The 12,288-nt window shown below is 50.5% G+C and overlaps 3 protein-coding genes across 4 annotated transcripts; 2 read left to right on the top strand and 1 right to left on the bottom strand.

Moving 5' to 3' along the window:
• Window positions 1-43: 43 nt before the first annotated feature.
• On the bottom strand, window positions 44-932 carry LOC105702148 (cytochrome c oxidase assembly factor 3, mitochondrial). 2 transcript variants are annotated; one of them, XM_012429486.1, is made up of 2 exons: window positions 726-932; window positions 44-399 (listed from the first exon to the last, which is right to left on the bottom strand). In XM_012429486.1, exon 2 carries the CDS (start codon window positions 386-388, stop codon window positions 128-130), a length of 261 nt encoding a protein of 86 aa, XP_012284909.1. In that variant the 5' UTR covers window positions 389-399; window positions 726-932; the 3' UTR covers window positions 44-127. The 2 variants fall into 2 exon arrangements, with proteins under 2 accessions (XP_012284909.1, XP_012284908.1); XM_012429485.1 differs by having other exon boundaries at window positions 815-932.
• Window positions 933-1,206: 274 nt separating this feature from the next.
• On the top strand, window positions 1,207-3,488 carry LOC105701983 (spermatogenesis-defective protein 39 homolog). The gene is made up of 9 exons (XM_012429157.1): window positions 1,207-1,573; window positions 1,643-1,799; window positions 1,886-2,067; window positions 2,156-2,292; window positions 2,377-2,404; window positions 2,472-2,616; window positions 2,687-2,928; window positions 2,991-3,167; window positions 3,247-3,488. The coding sequence occupies exons 1-9, from the start codon at window positions 1,493-1,495 to the stop codon at window positions 3,370-3,372; spliced, it is 1,275 nt and encodes a 424-aa protein (XP_012284580.1). The 5' UTR covers window positions 1,207-1,492; the 3' UTR covers window positions 3,373-3,488.
• A 586-nt stretch (window positions 3,489-4,074) lies between these two features.
• Window positions 4,075-11,851, top strand: LOC105701953 (protein disabled). The gene is made up of 9 exons (XM_023431900.1): window positions 4,075-4,111; window positions 5,684-5,898; window positions 6,003-6,146; window positions 6,311-6,451; window positions 6,525-6,770; window positions 6,852-7,780; window positions 7,870-9,584; window positions 9,745-10,294; window positions 10,400-11,851. Exons 1-9 carry the CDS (start codon window positions 4,075-4,077, stop codon window positions 11,565-11,567), a joined length of 5,145 nt encoding a protein of 1,714 aa, XP_023287668.1. The 3' UTR covers window positions 11,568-11,851.
• Window positions 11,852-12,288: the final 437 nt, after the last annotated feature.

The following is a 12,288-nucleotide window of genomic DNA, read 5'->3' as shown; positions in this document are numbered from 1 at the left end:
AATTAAGACTAATAATTCCACAATGAAGAACTCCCAAGCAATCTTCACTAAGGTAGTAACTTTATGTAAAGTATCAATGAAAAAACAGTTTTACTCTACATATGACAAAACAATTACATCCAACAAGTTAATTTGTCGTTTTCTGAGGTTCCTCGAAGTCATCCAAGAACGATTCTTGTCTTACTGCATATATAGTATAGAAATAAATGCCAAGTACACCGAGACCAAGTAAAGATCCTGTAATAGCATTATTTCTGCGCATTTTCATTAGCCTCTGCACACGTTCAGTATTTATCTCCTCTATGCGTTTCATGTAAGCTCGATCCGAGATAGTGAGTTTTCTTGCATCTTTTGTTAAATCCACTTTTGGCATTTGATCTCCATCCATGACGTGGTTACCTAAGAAAGAATTTGCATGACAAAATACATTTTCAAATCAAGATCTCATTGATGACCTTTATCACAACGCTAACTGGTTTATAATTTTTTCATTGGCTTCTAGTACTAGAGTTGAACGAGTTAGGTTAGAAACCGATTTGAAGATTTTATCGACACAAGTGAGATCAAATTTTGGTTTATAATAGAAATCGGCCAAATGGATAAAAGAACATGAATATTCTAGTTATAGACTAATTTATAAGTATCATAAAAACGACATAAAGAAATATGATGACACGTTCTGCAATTAAACCGATTGGAAAAGAAGAAATGAAATAAACACAGACCTCATTTTAGAATAAGCAAAATGACCGCAATCAAGCTACGATTATTTAACAGACAGCTTTAGTAGATGGAAGATAAAATATACACGTACAAGAAATAGGAGGCTCGGTATGAAACTGGTAAGCACAAGACCACTCGATAAAGTATCGTACGATAAAACAAGATCAAGGTACCAATGTGACCAGTACGACTAAAAAATTGTACGAGCAGGAAAGGCATAAACAATAGACGAATCAAGACACTACCGATGTAGAAAATTAAGTGCTGCAGCCAAGTGGGCTCCAGAGAAGTTTATATACTTTTCAATGCAATTTTGATATATTTTCATCTGTATCAACATTGAAAACTGGTTTAATATTTTAATCGAGTTCACCGCCAAAGAGAGGACGACGTGAACCAAAAGATGGCGTTAGCACCAATTTCTAGTAACGTCGAAGTTTCTGCATGAGATTTAATTCTACCTCAAATTTACTTTTCTATGACACGTATGTTTTCTTACAAGGTGTATAAAGCTGTATACGAATATAAAATTGAGATAAAATTTTACTAGCAGATGTCAGGAACTAAATTACAGTGAATACATAAAAGCTAATGAAGAGATGATGTTGATGACACGTCTGTCTTTCTTTCGAGACTCGCCTAATTTATACCAACAGAAAGGGTACTTGCCTAATGTAATAAAACAAAGATGTTAAAAACTAAATTCTAGGACTTATTTCTGCTCAAAACTGTAAGTGCCAAGTGTGTCTTTTGCACCGCTACTTAAGAAATGCAAATGGGCACTGCTAAAGATGATGAAGAATATTGGAACAGTATCGACAGGCCTTCCTTTTCTTTCGAGACGAATGATGTGAGATATAAATTATTCTTCTTAACTTATACCATATAACGTAGTTGTATGATCTAAATTTTAATTTAGGTGGACACACTGTTTGGCGTTTCAAAATCTGGGACAGCTAAACTGCTTGCGGGAGTGTCTAGCATTCAAGTGCCAGAATGTTATCTCAAACCTGATGACTCGCAGTATAACTTGAAACCTCTACTTGCAGTTATTTCAGAGAAGACTCTAAATAATAGTAAGTTCTTTAAATTGCAGATAGATGTCGAGTACCTCAATGCATTTTTAAGAGAAATCTAAAATATCGATTCGATTGCATTTCAGTCATAGCAGCTGATAAAACAAAGATTCTTCCTGAAGGACATGCTATAATTCCAATCGATGTGACGTTAAGGAAAATATTACTTGGCCAGCAATATTCCTTAGAATGTTATAAGTCACTTTCTAGTAAAACAGCTTTACTGGATGCAGCTATAGCTAGTGGAGATGGTAACGCTATATTAATAGTCAGTATTCTTTATTAAAAATTCATTTAACACACTGGTAATGATTGCAATCAAAGAAACACACGATAAAAAATGTTTCATGTTTCAGGCAATATTATTTATCGCGAAAACCTTAAAATCATCGTTGCTTCAAAGACTGTTGTTTAATCGGTTTGAAGCAGTACATGTATACATCCATTATCTCTCCACTCGGTTACGGACAAACGAGCTCACGGATCTCTTGTCGTAAGTAGATGTTTTTTGTAAATTGTTTAACAAAAATGCACATGCCATGTTTAACGATATTAATATTTTGCCTCTTTTCGGCAGCATGCAGGGTCGATCAAAAGATGCAGCAGTAAGCATTATATCGATAATCTTTAATCTTACAAGATTTAAAGATGATATAAATAATTTCATTTCAGATGAAAAACTTGCAAATTATCATTCAGAACACCCCGAATCCTGCAAGATTGCTGCAGAAACTTCAGACTTGTTACAAAATGCAGTTCGCTAATTTGGCTGATTGCAAAGAGAGCGCATTTGTTCAGAACTACATCAAACTTCTGGGTACGTTAAGATCAAGTTGCGAATATTGGGTAATATATTTTATACGCGTACAACATTATTTTATTATTAGAGTGGCAGACAGTGTTGAAGAATGCCGACTATAAAGAATTACCCGAGCTGAATTCATCCGCATTGGAATGTCTACGATACACCTGCAGATATCACTGGAACTCAACGGAAGGTTCCTTAACATCGCCAAAGATGCTGTGGCAACAGCACGGAATATCTTCAAGACAGTACCAGAGAATAGCGTTAATAACCAGAGCCTCTGCCCAAACTTGGGAAGACATCGACGCTCTTCTTCTGACAAAGGTAATATCCAACAAAGGTAGCTCAACCACCCCCCGATTACCGTTTCTAAATAAATCCCCCAGGGGTGGCTCGGCAACAAGAAACTGCAAACAACTCTGCCCATCGAAGACATCCTGAAAATACTGCACGAGCACAATGCCCCATCAGCAGTCCTCGACAAATACCTAAACTACGTGGACAACATCGGCAAGCGCCTGGAGATCGCAAAGAAATTCCAATGCGACAAAACCGTGATCGACGTACGTCTCCACCATAAAATCTCTACATCCCCAACTCGTAAAATCCCCCCAAAGCCTAACCAGACATCCTTGCCTCTAGATCTACGTCCTTCAGGGGGACAGGATCTCCCTCCTGGAATACAAAGGAAAGCTGCATCCGCAATCGGAGTTATACTTTTACGCAGAGAGTGCCTTACGGGTGCCTTCAACGAAATGGAGAAGCTGAGTCCGGGCCCAGCCGCGAGGTCAGCGATAACGAGTACTGGACGATTTTCTAATCGATTTGTCTAGCCATAAGTGTTCAGTGATATTTAATTTATTAATAAGACAATTCAAAAGGAACCTCGTGGCACGTTCATCGCTCCCGAATGTAGAATAAGTAGCGTTGCTCTGTCATATACCACGATTGCGAATCGTCCGATTTTCCAATGCCACCCCGTTATACATCCTTTCGCGTTTTCCGCGTTTTTGCCCTTTTCTGAGCTTTTTGCGCCAGTTCGTTCAGCTCGCGGGGCCCACCCTTGACGAAAGTTGCGCGGGAAACCCGGAGCGACGCCGTTCGGCGTACCAGAAGTGTATTATTGATCAGCGAGGGAGGCTCGCACGGCTCGCGGTGCCGGTAGGGGCGACCGCCATCCCCGCCGCCCCCGAAGGCTCGCGCGATCGCCGCGGTCGGCGCATCTCTCCGCGAGCGTCGAGCAACCCGGTCGACTCCCGGTGGGCGGTGGTGCACGGTCGTGCGCGCTGGTGACAGCTGGCGAACGCCGGAGAGCGGAACGCCCTCCCGCAAATGGAAGGGAACCCCGGCGCGTGCAAGCGCCAAGTGGAGACGGCAGCGGCGGCCTCGGGAATGCGCCCTCGCTGAGCCACCCTACGGACCGACCACTGCTCGAAACTGCTCTCGATCAGCGCCCACGCCGGAGTCCTCATGCAGAACCTACGGAAGAAGAACAGCCCCTGCAAGTGTGAGTAGAATTCCGGGAGCTGAAAAAAGGGATCCAGGGGGTTCTAGACCCTTCCGCCGTATCGGAGGGGCGAGGAACTCCGCGAGAGGGTTTTTTTTGCCGGCGGGGCGCGGGACACCCTTGATGGGACATGAACAAGGAGGGCCGAGAGAGAGAGAGAGAGGAGGGTGTTAGGTGTCAGGGATTGACAGGTTGGGGCTTGACGTTTCGTAACTCGGTGCAGGAATTGCGTGGGTCGTCCCTAATGTCAGCTCTACAGACCCTGTGTTTTCCACGAGGGATGGAGGGTTTCCTCGTCGTCCGGTACGTTTAATTTGTTTATAAGGGACGGTTCCCCGGGAACCTGCCTTACCGATGGCACTGGGTAGCGAGTGCAAGCGCGCCGGGACAGGTGGCACCACGGGCGCGGCTTCGCCACTCGACTTCTTTCTTAATCTGAAAGGATATCAATTAATTGGATATCGCGGAAAATCGATGGATGCAAGAACGCGGTATGGTTTATTTTGTTTAATGAACTGTTCATGGGTGTGAGTAAAAACGTTTAACGGGAGTTTCGAATCGTGGACGCCGGAGTGGATAAGTATTCGCCGGTCGGGCGCTATGGATAAATTGTTCGGGAAAAAAAGCGAAATTGTTTGTCAGCGGTGTCTGGTATTTTACGTGAGAATGCTCTACCCGCTATACCCCATTTAATGTAGCCCAGAATGAATACATACGATATCTGTCGACGATGTACTCTTCTCTCACGTATATACGGCACTCGATGGCTGACTGACGCGAACCTCTTCTACTGAGTTTTCCGAGGCACCGTAGCGGTTCTCGCAAGGAACTAGAGATCGAGATGCAGGAACGGTATGTGTAGTTCGACCGACAGAGGCGAATCGACTGAATCGTTCGCAGTCTGTCTGGACGAGGAATGCCGAGGAGAATGAAGCTTCAAAGAACTCGGGGTGGAACTCTCCCCGGAGGGAGAATTCGGCCATTCTGTGCAGTTCCATCCCGCGGAGCGTAGATCGTCGAGTGTCGACAGTTGGCGTTCTCCACTCGAGCGTACGGGCACATTCGAACGAATGCTCGTATGGTTTCACGGTTCCATCGTTAGTGCCGCTTGGAGTTCTTTCAAGAGGCATTCCCTCTTCATCCAAGAATAGTTTGCCCGATCGACGGCCAATACGTCGAGCCCTATGAATCGAGGGTGCACCAAATGCTTGGAACTAACGCCTTCGTCGAGTCCCTTAAACCTGAATTTTACCCAATCGTTATTTAAATCACTTAGGCGATCCGGTTCCAATTGAAAGATAATTCTTTTAGCCCTATCGGTGGTATATCGCTCGACCCCCCGCGATATCGGATTCGATTTGGCCATCCTGTTAACGCGATTGGTCTTAAAGCGAGCTGCCCCTGGAGGGGACCACATAGGGCGAGGTATCGTGGACAGGCTCGAGGTGCTGGTGAATTTTGCGTTTATCCATTAATTCCGCCCGAGAACGCCTCGATGGACTCGAACGACCTGCATGCACGTTGTTCCTTTCCTTACAACGAGTTATTATTAATTTATTCATTGGTCCCCAGTCAAGAACGAGCCAACCCGATTCCTCGGGGAGGGCGTCTCGTTCAAGGCGAAGCTCATCGGGATCCTCGAGGTGTCGGAAGCTCGAGGGGACCGGATGTGCCAGGAAGCCTTGGCAGACCTGAAGATGGCGATTCGCGCGGCTGGGGAACACAAGCAGCGAATCGCCGTCCAAGTCAGCATCGATGGACTTCGACTCAGAGATGAGAAAACTGGGGTAATCGCTGTCAAGCATTTTGCACTTCATGAACGAATTACTTTTATACCTGCTTTCATTTTCGGTCATCATTTCTGCAACGCTGAGATTAACCATCTTTTCAGGATTCCGTATACCACCATCCGGTTCACAAGATATCGTTCATTGCGCAAGACATGAGCGATTCGAGGGCTTTCGGCTACATCTTTGGATCGCCGGACACTGGACATCGATTTTTCGGAATCAAGACTGATAAGGCTGCTAGTCAGGTGCGACGTTATCTCCAAATGAGCCGTGTTAGTCGTCCGTTTCGAAAAGTGTGAAAAAAGCTCTGGACGCGCTGCGGGTTGACTTCAATTTTCATCTTCTATATTCTACCACGCTGCAAGGAAAGATAAGGAATGATTATCTTTTTTTTTTTTTCATTGATTAGGTGGTGATTGCAATGCGTGACCTGTTCCAAGTGGTGTTCGAGCTCAAGAAGAAGGAAATCGAACTGGCGAAACAGCATATAGAGCATAGTGCCGTGAAGTTTCAGAGCAATGTTTTCTTCGCACCCTCACCGGACACGAAGGTAGGTGGATGATTATTTTATTTTTAGGTAATCGGTGAATCTATCACAGATCTATTGGGAATATATTCGACAGGGTGCGGCGGGGAGCGAGGTTGCTCTGCATCGATCAAGGGCTGCAAGCTCGGAGGCCGAGAAATCCTCGAGGAAACAGGAAACGCAAAGCGGAGTGATCGCTGATCTTCTGGATTTACAGTTCGAGCTGAATTCGCTGCAGCAGGGCATTCATCAGATGGACAAGATCACTCCGGATAATCCCAGACCATCTTCGGAAGATCCTTTCGACAGCGATCCCTTTGGTGACTCCTTTACCAGTATCAAGGTGAGACACTGACGATTTCCTTTCCCCTATAAACGAAGAATGATAATAATGTTGCATTTAAAAAATGTCTAACGTTCAAAGGTAAAGGAATCCATCAGACCGATTTTGCCACCTCCACCTTCATCTTCAAGAAGGTGTTACTTTGAAAACCGACCGACAGTTTCGGGTCCGTCCTCGTTGGCGACTTCCGGTGCGGCCGCACCTGCCTCCAGCAAAACGCCACCTCTTCAGGATCCAATTCACTGGTTTGACAAAGAAACGGAGAATTTGTTCACCGAGGACGAGTTGTCGAGACTGGCCAATCACGTAACTTCGGAAAAGGACAAGGATTCGGCGAACGCATCGGCGCTCGTCAAGAGTCCTCAGATCGACGTCTTCACCGAGCTGGATCCTCTGGGGACGGGACTGATCAAACCCTACGTGGACAAGAAGGACTTCTTTCAGCACCTGAAGAACCCCCCCAAGAAGGTCCTGAAGGACTTCGTAACGGCCTCGGAGGAAGCGTGTTCCATGACGCTGATGGAATCCTCCGAGTCCAAGGATTCGATCAAGACGCAGAACAACGTCCTCTCGAAGAATTTCGGACGCTTCGAGGATGACAGTTTTGGCGATGACTTTAGCGACAAGGACATCGAGACGTTGAAGAAGGCAGAGTCGCCGAAGCCGAAGAGGGACTCCGGCTCTAGGACGATTCATGGCCAACCGCTGTCCGTTTCTCTGCCACCTGAGAACAGCACTCCGCAGAAGAGTTCCTCGAAGAACGAGACGTCGACGACGACCAAAACGGAGAAGGATGGCGACAAAGACGCCTCGGAAGCGGTGCAAGCCCTGGTCAAGTTGCCCAGCCCGAAGAAGTACTTGCAGTCCGCGAATTCTCTTCTGAGACGAGACGTCGCCGTCGACCTGCCGGGAAATAAACCTTTAGAAAAATCATTCCCAGTCGATTTTTCGCTGAGCAACGACTCACCGGCTTCTCCGTTGAGGTCCTGTTCTTCGGATGCGAACTCCAGGTCAGCAATGAACTCGTCATGGGTCCTTGGAGTTAATTTCTGCATACATCTTGTTTAAGCGTGGTAACATGTTTGTGGATTTTTTTCAGATTGTCAAGTTCCAGCGCCGAGCTGGACAACGTGCCGGAACCACCTCCTAGGGGTACTGGAAGTATATTAATAAACCCACCACCCCTGCCCCCGAAGAAGCAGAGTTGCAGGGGTTCCATGAAACCACCTCCGAGGCCTCCACACACCGAGGGGCACTTCCATTACGACTTCCTAGGACGAGACGAAACTTCGCCGTCCCCGACCAGGAAGGAGTCCGTAAAGAGCCCGGCCAAGGATATAAAAAATCGATTCGACGACGACTTCAGCCCCTCGCCACCTCCCCACCTCCCAAAGAGGTCCGAGGTCGTCGCCAGCTTCCCCATGGCCAAGTTCGAGGACTCCTTCGAGTCGATGGCGCCGTCGACTCTGTCCTCGCTCTTCCAGTCCTCGGCGACCCCCACGAGTACCAAGAAGACGAAGCCCTCCCTCGACATCACGCTGAGTCAGTTGACATCCGCCAACCTGGCAGAGTTGGCAGCTAGTCTGGACATGACAGTCTCCGAGTTAACGAGTTTGACTCTGCAGCAATTAACGGAATGCCTGGCGTCTCTCTCTTCTAAGGAAAACACCATGGAGTCGGCAAAGGACGCAACCAGGGGCGCAGCTTCGGACTCTTCTTCAACGTCGGACCTGAAGACGAACTCTAAGACGCAGCCTAGTTCAAAGGTCGTGGAGACGTCCTTCGTGTCCAGCGAGCCTCTCTTCGCGACGAGCTTCGAGAAGGAGTCGAAACAATCGGAGAGCACCACCTACGACAAGTACGCGGTGTTCCGGGAGTGGCTGGAGCTGGAGCAGCTGAAGGAGAACTCGAAGGTGGAAGAGGAGAGTGAAGAGGTTGCCGATGAGCAGCAACCGGAGGAGCCAGAAGAGACGGCCCCGAGTCCCAAGGAAGCCTCGACGGAGACGATCGCGTCATTAGCGAACTTGACCGTGAAATTGCCCCCTCTTGGGGAGAGTTCTTCAAGGCGCGAGTCCAAGGTCGAGAAGTCCCTGTCCACGGAGTCGGACGTCGCGGCGGAGGAAAGTAAAGCCGTGGACGAGGAAGTCAGCACCGAGGACGAGAAGACCGTCAGGCGCATGTCGAGGGAATCGGACCCTGAAGCCGACAGGTCGAGCAGCCTCGAAAAAGCTGAAGAGACGCCGAAGAAGAGCGAAGAGGGGGTCGAGCAGGTGGAAACGTCACCTAGAAGAGGCGACGAAGTCGCGGATACCGAGTCATTCAGCGGGAAAGCCGAAGAAGAGAGTCGGACGGTGGTCGAGAAGACGGAGGTGAAGACCTCGACGTCGACCTCCAGCGACCGTTACGCTGCCCTGAGGGAGATCATCGAGGAGACCGAACAATTCGCCCCCAAACCCGAGGAGGAAGCTGCCGTGCCGCAGGTGGAGGTCTCGAAGACGGTGACTGACGTCGACCTGATGAGTCTGTTCTCGAATCCTTTTCCGGCTCCCACCGAGCCGAAGAAGCCGAGCAAGGAGGAGACCCCGAAGAGCGGGACGATGGACATCTTCGAGGAGTTTAAGATGCTGAACACGAGCTCGCAGCGCTCCCGCGGGAACAAATCCCCGTCTTCAGGGTTCGAGGACGTGTTTTCCCCATTTTCGGACACCAGGAACGAGAGAGAGTGCTGCAAGGAGGACGTCGGCTGGGCCAAGTTCGACAGCAACGCGTTCCACTCCGACAGGTCATCCGGAGAGGGTCCTGGATCCGTCGGAGGTAGGCCTTGACGGAGAAAAAACTCGAAATTCGTTAGCTAGTCGTCGTATCACCGGGTAAATCGGAAAGCATCCACATATTTCAAAAATCCATTTCATAAAGTCATATCTCGATAACGTCTCACCCGAGTCGCAGAGCGTTGATATCCTGACATTTTCAGGTACCTCGCCATGGCTGCCGGAAGCGAAGGAGTTCCACAAGGACGGGTCCTTCAAGTCCAGCACGCACCGGCACTCCGGAGACAGCGACAGCGAGTGGAAGGACGAGGAGGAGAGCGAGGAGAGCAACGGCAGGGTCCAGGACGAGCCGAGCTACTGGGCGTCGAAGCAGCTAAGGTTCGAGGAAAATTTCGAGGAGAAGCTCTTCTACGAGGACGGTCCCATGGGATCTGGGGAAAAGGAGAGGTGCTTCAGGGAGAGGTCTGGCCGGAAATGTAGAGGAGCACCCTGGTCGAAAGCCGGAGGCCACAGGCCCAGAGATGTATCGCCGTGGCACGACGAGGTCAGGTGGGAAGAGGAGCAGCACAGGAGGCACCTGCACCCGAAGGGGCCTTACAAGGACGAGGAGGAGTACAAGAGCATGCACTGGAAGTGCAGGCCCAGGCCGAGGGCCTGGAACGGGGAGCGGGACGGGTTCTGGCCCCATGAGCACGTTCCTTCGTACGAGGAAGAGCGGAGCAAGTGGAGGACCATGATGTGGAACGAGGAGGAGTGGGAGTCTAGGGACCCTAGAGACCCTAGAGACCCTAGGGACTCCAGGGATCCTAGAGATTCTAGGGATTCGAGGGACTCGAGGGACCCAAGGCCCAGGGAGAGAGACCGAGATCGAGATCGAGATCGAGACAGGGACAGAGACAGAGACAGGGACAGGTTCAGCAGTGAAGAGAGCACCGGCTACGACGACGAGGAGAGGTGGTCCCGGAGGGAGTACGAGATGGGGCGCTTCTGGGCCAGAAGGGCCCCGGACGGGGAGCCCTACCCCTACCGGGACTCGTATCGAAAATACGAGATGCCCCACTGTCGAGACGGCAGGGACCGACCTTCGGCAGACTATCCCCCGGGTGGTGGGTGGCCGGACGAGGAGTACGGCCCCGAAATGACGGAGGACTCCCCGAAATACGCGACGCGCAAGCGACACTGGCCCAAGAGGCCCATCAGCGCGACCGACTTCAGGATGTCGGAGCACGTCTACGCGGACCCCCGGTCCAAGTACGAGGTCTCCAGGTCGGAGTGCAGCGACAACGACTCCGACCCCTACCACCGGATCCACCACAGGTCGAGGAGCAGGGAGAGGTACTGGGGCAGCGACCAGGAGTTCGACGGCTGGCCCGAGAGGCCTTACTGGTCCGAGGGCCCGGGCCCCGCCAAGGCCGAGACTCTGCATCGTCGAAGACTCACCAGGCACAAGGCCCCTCCCGGGGCCCAAATACCGAAGCAGGGGTCGCCCTTCGAGGCCGAGTTCCCGCGGGGCCCCGAGCAGGCCTCGCCGGACCCTTTCGCGGGCCCCGGTGAGCTCGAGCTCAAGCAGGGCCCTGCGACCTCCACCCCTCGGGGCCCGAAGGAGCAGGCCCAGAGGCGCGAGCAAAGGCCCTGCAAGAGGACCGGGTATTTCGAGGACGAGCTGCCCCCCGCCCCCGCCGACCCCCCCGAGCGACAGAAGGCCCATGGAACCGACCCCGAGCCCAGCCCAGAAGACTTCCCCAGGACCAAGGAACCCACCGGCGATGCCTTCTCCTCCAGAGACGGCCGGGACTCCTTTTTCAATGGCGACTCCAGGTTCGAGGAAGACTCCTTCGCCTTTAAGGCCGAGCTCGAGGACAACGTCCCCGACAGGGCCACCACTCTCCCCCTGAAGAAGCCCAACAACAAGGCCAAGTGCCCCAACAATAAAATCAAAGCCGAGCAGTACATCAAGAAGTCGGAGTCCGTAAACATCTTCGCCAGGAAGAACGACCCCTTCGACGACGACGACTTCTTCAACTGATGTACGGAGCTGCGCTCCGGAGAGCGCGACCACGCGCGGGTCAGGTGGAGACCTTGAAGAGGACCGCCTGGGACTTCTAGTCGTCCTTGATTCTTTACGCTGTGAGGATTTTTGCAGATCGGATGCCGAAGAAGACCCTGAGGAAACGTTCAACCGGAGACCACGTTGCATCTCCGATGAAGGCGAACGGTGCTTTGCAAATCAGGCCTAACGACACGGCATCGTTCCTTCGCCTTTATTGTCCAAACCCTCGCGCAAGTATTTCTAAAGTCCGTAAGTTAACTCGAGACCGTGCTTTCCCTTTCTACTCCATTTTCCAGCTTCGCCTTGCCGACGCTGACCTCGGTCAACGCTTAGTGTATCGTCTTTGCAAGGCACCGTTCGACCGCGATCAGGCTGACCTGTACTCGAAGAGTGCGGAAATCTTCGAGGAAAAAATTCAAACGACCTCCCCGGAGATACCAGACCACGTGGCATCTCCAGGATGACGACTGTCGATCCTCGGAGTAGCGGTCCAACGTTCTCCCGTCTGTACAGAACCATTGCATTCGACGCACCATCCCATGCCACGTATAATCGCGATGTCAGCGATAGACTCGTGAAATTTTCGACCTCGTCCGATCATCTTAGACGCGACCACTCCGATGCAAGATACCAAACCGTGTAGCATTTTTATGTAAACGAGGTTTAACGTGGCTGTTAGCGGTTAGTTCCGCAGTTG

The sequence above is a fragment of the Orussus abietinus genome, unplaced genomic scaffold, assembly GCF_000612105.2.
Source record: "Orussus abietinus isolate OABI.00-Male unplaced genomic scaffold, Oabi_2.0 scaffold46, whole genome shotgun sequence".
NCBI lineage: Eukaryota > Metazoa > Arthropoda > Insecta > Hymenoptera > Orussidae > Orussus > Orussus abietinus.
The sequence above is the reverse complement of the archived record's forward strand: the minus strand, read 5'-3'. Positions and strand labels throughout refer to the sequence as shown.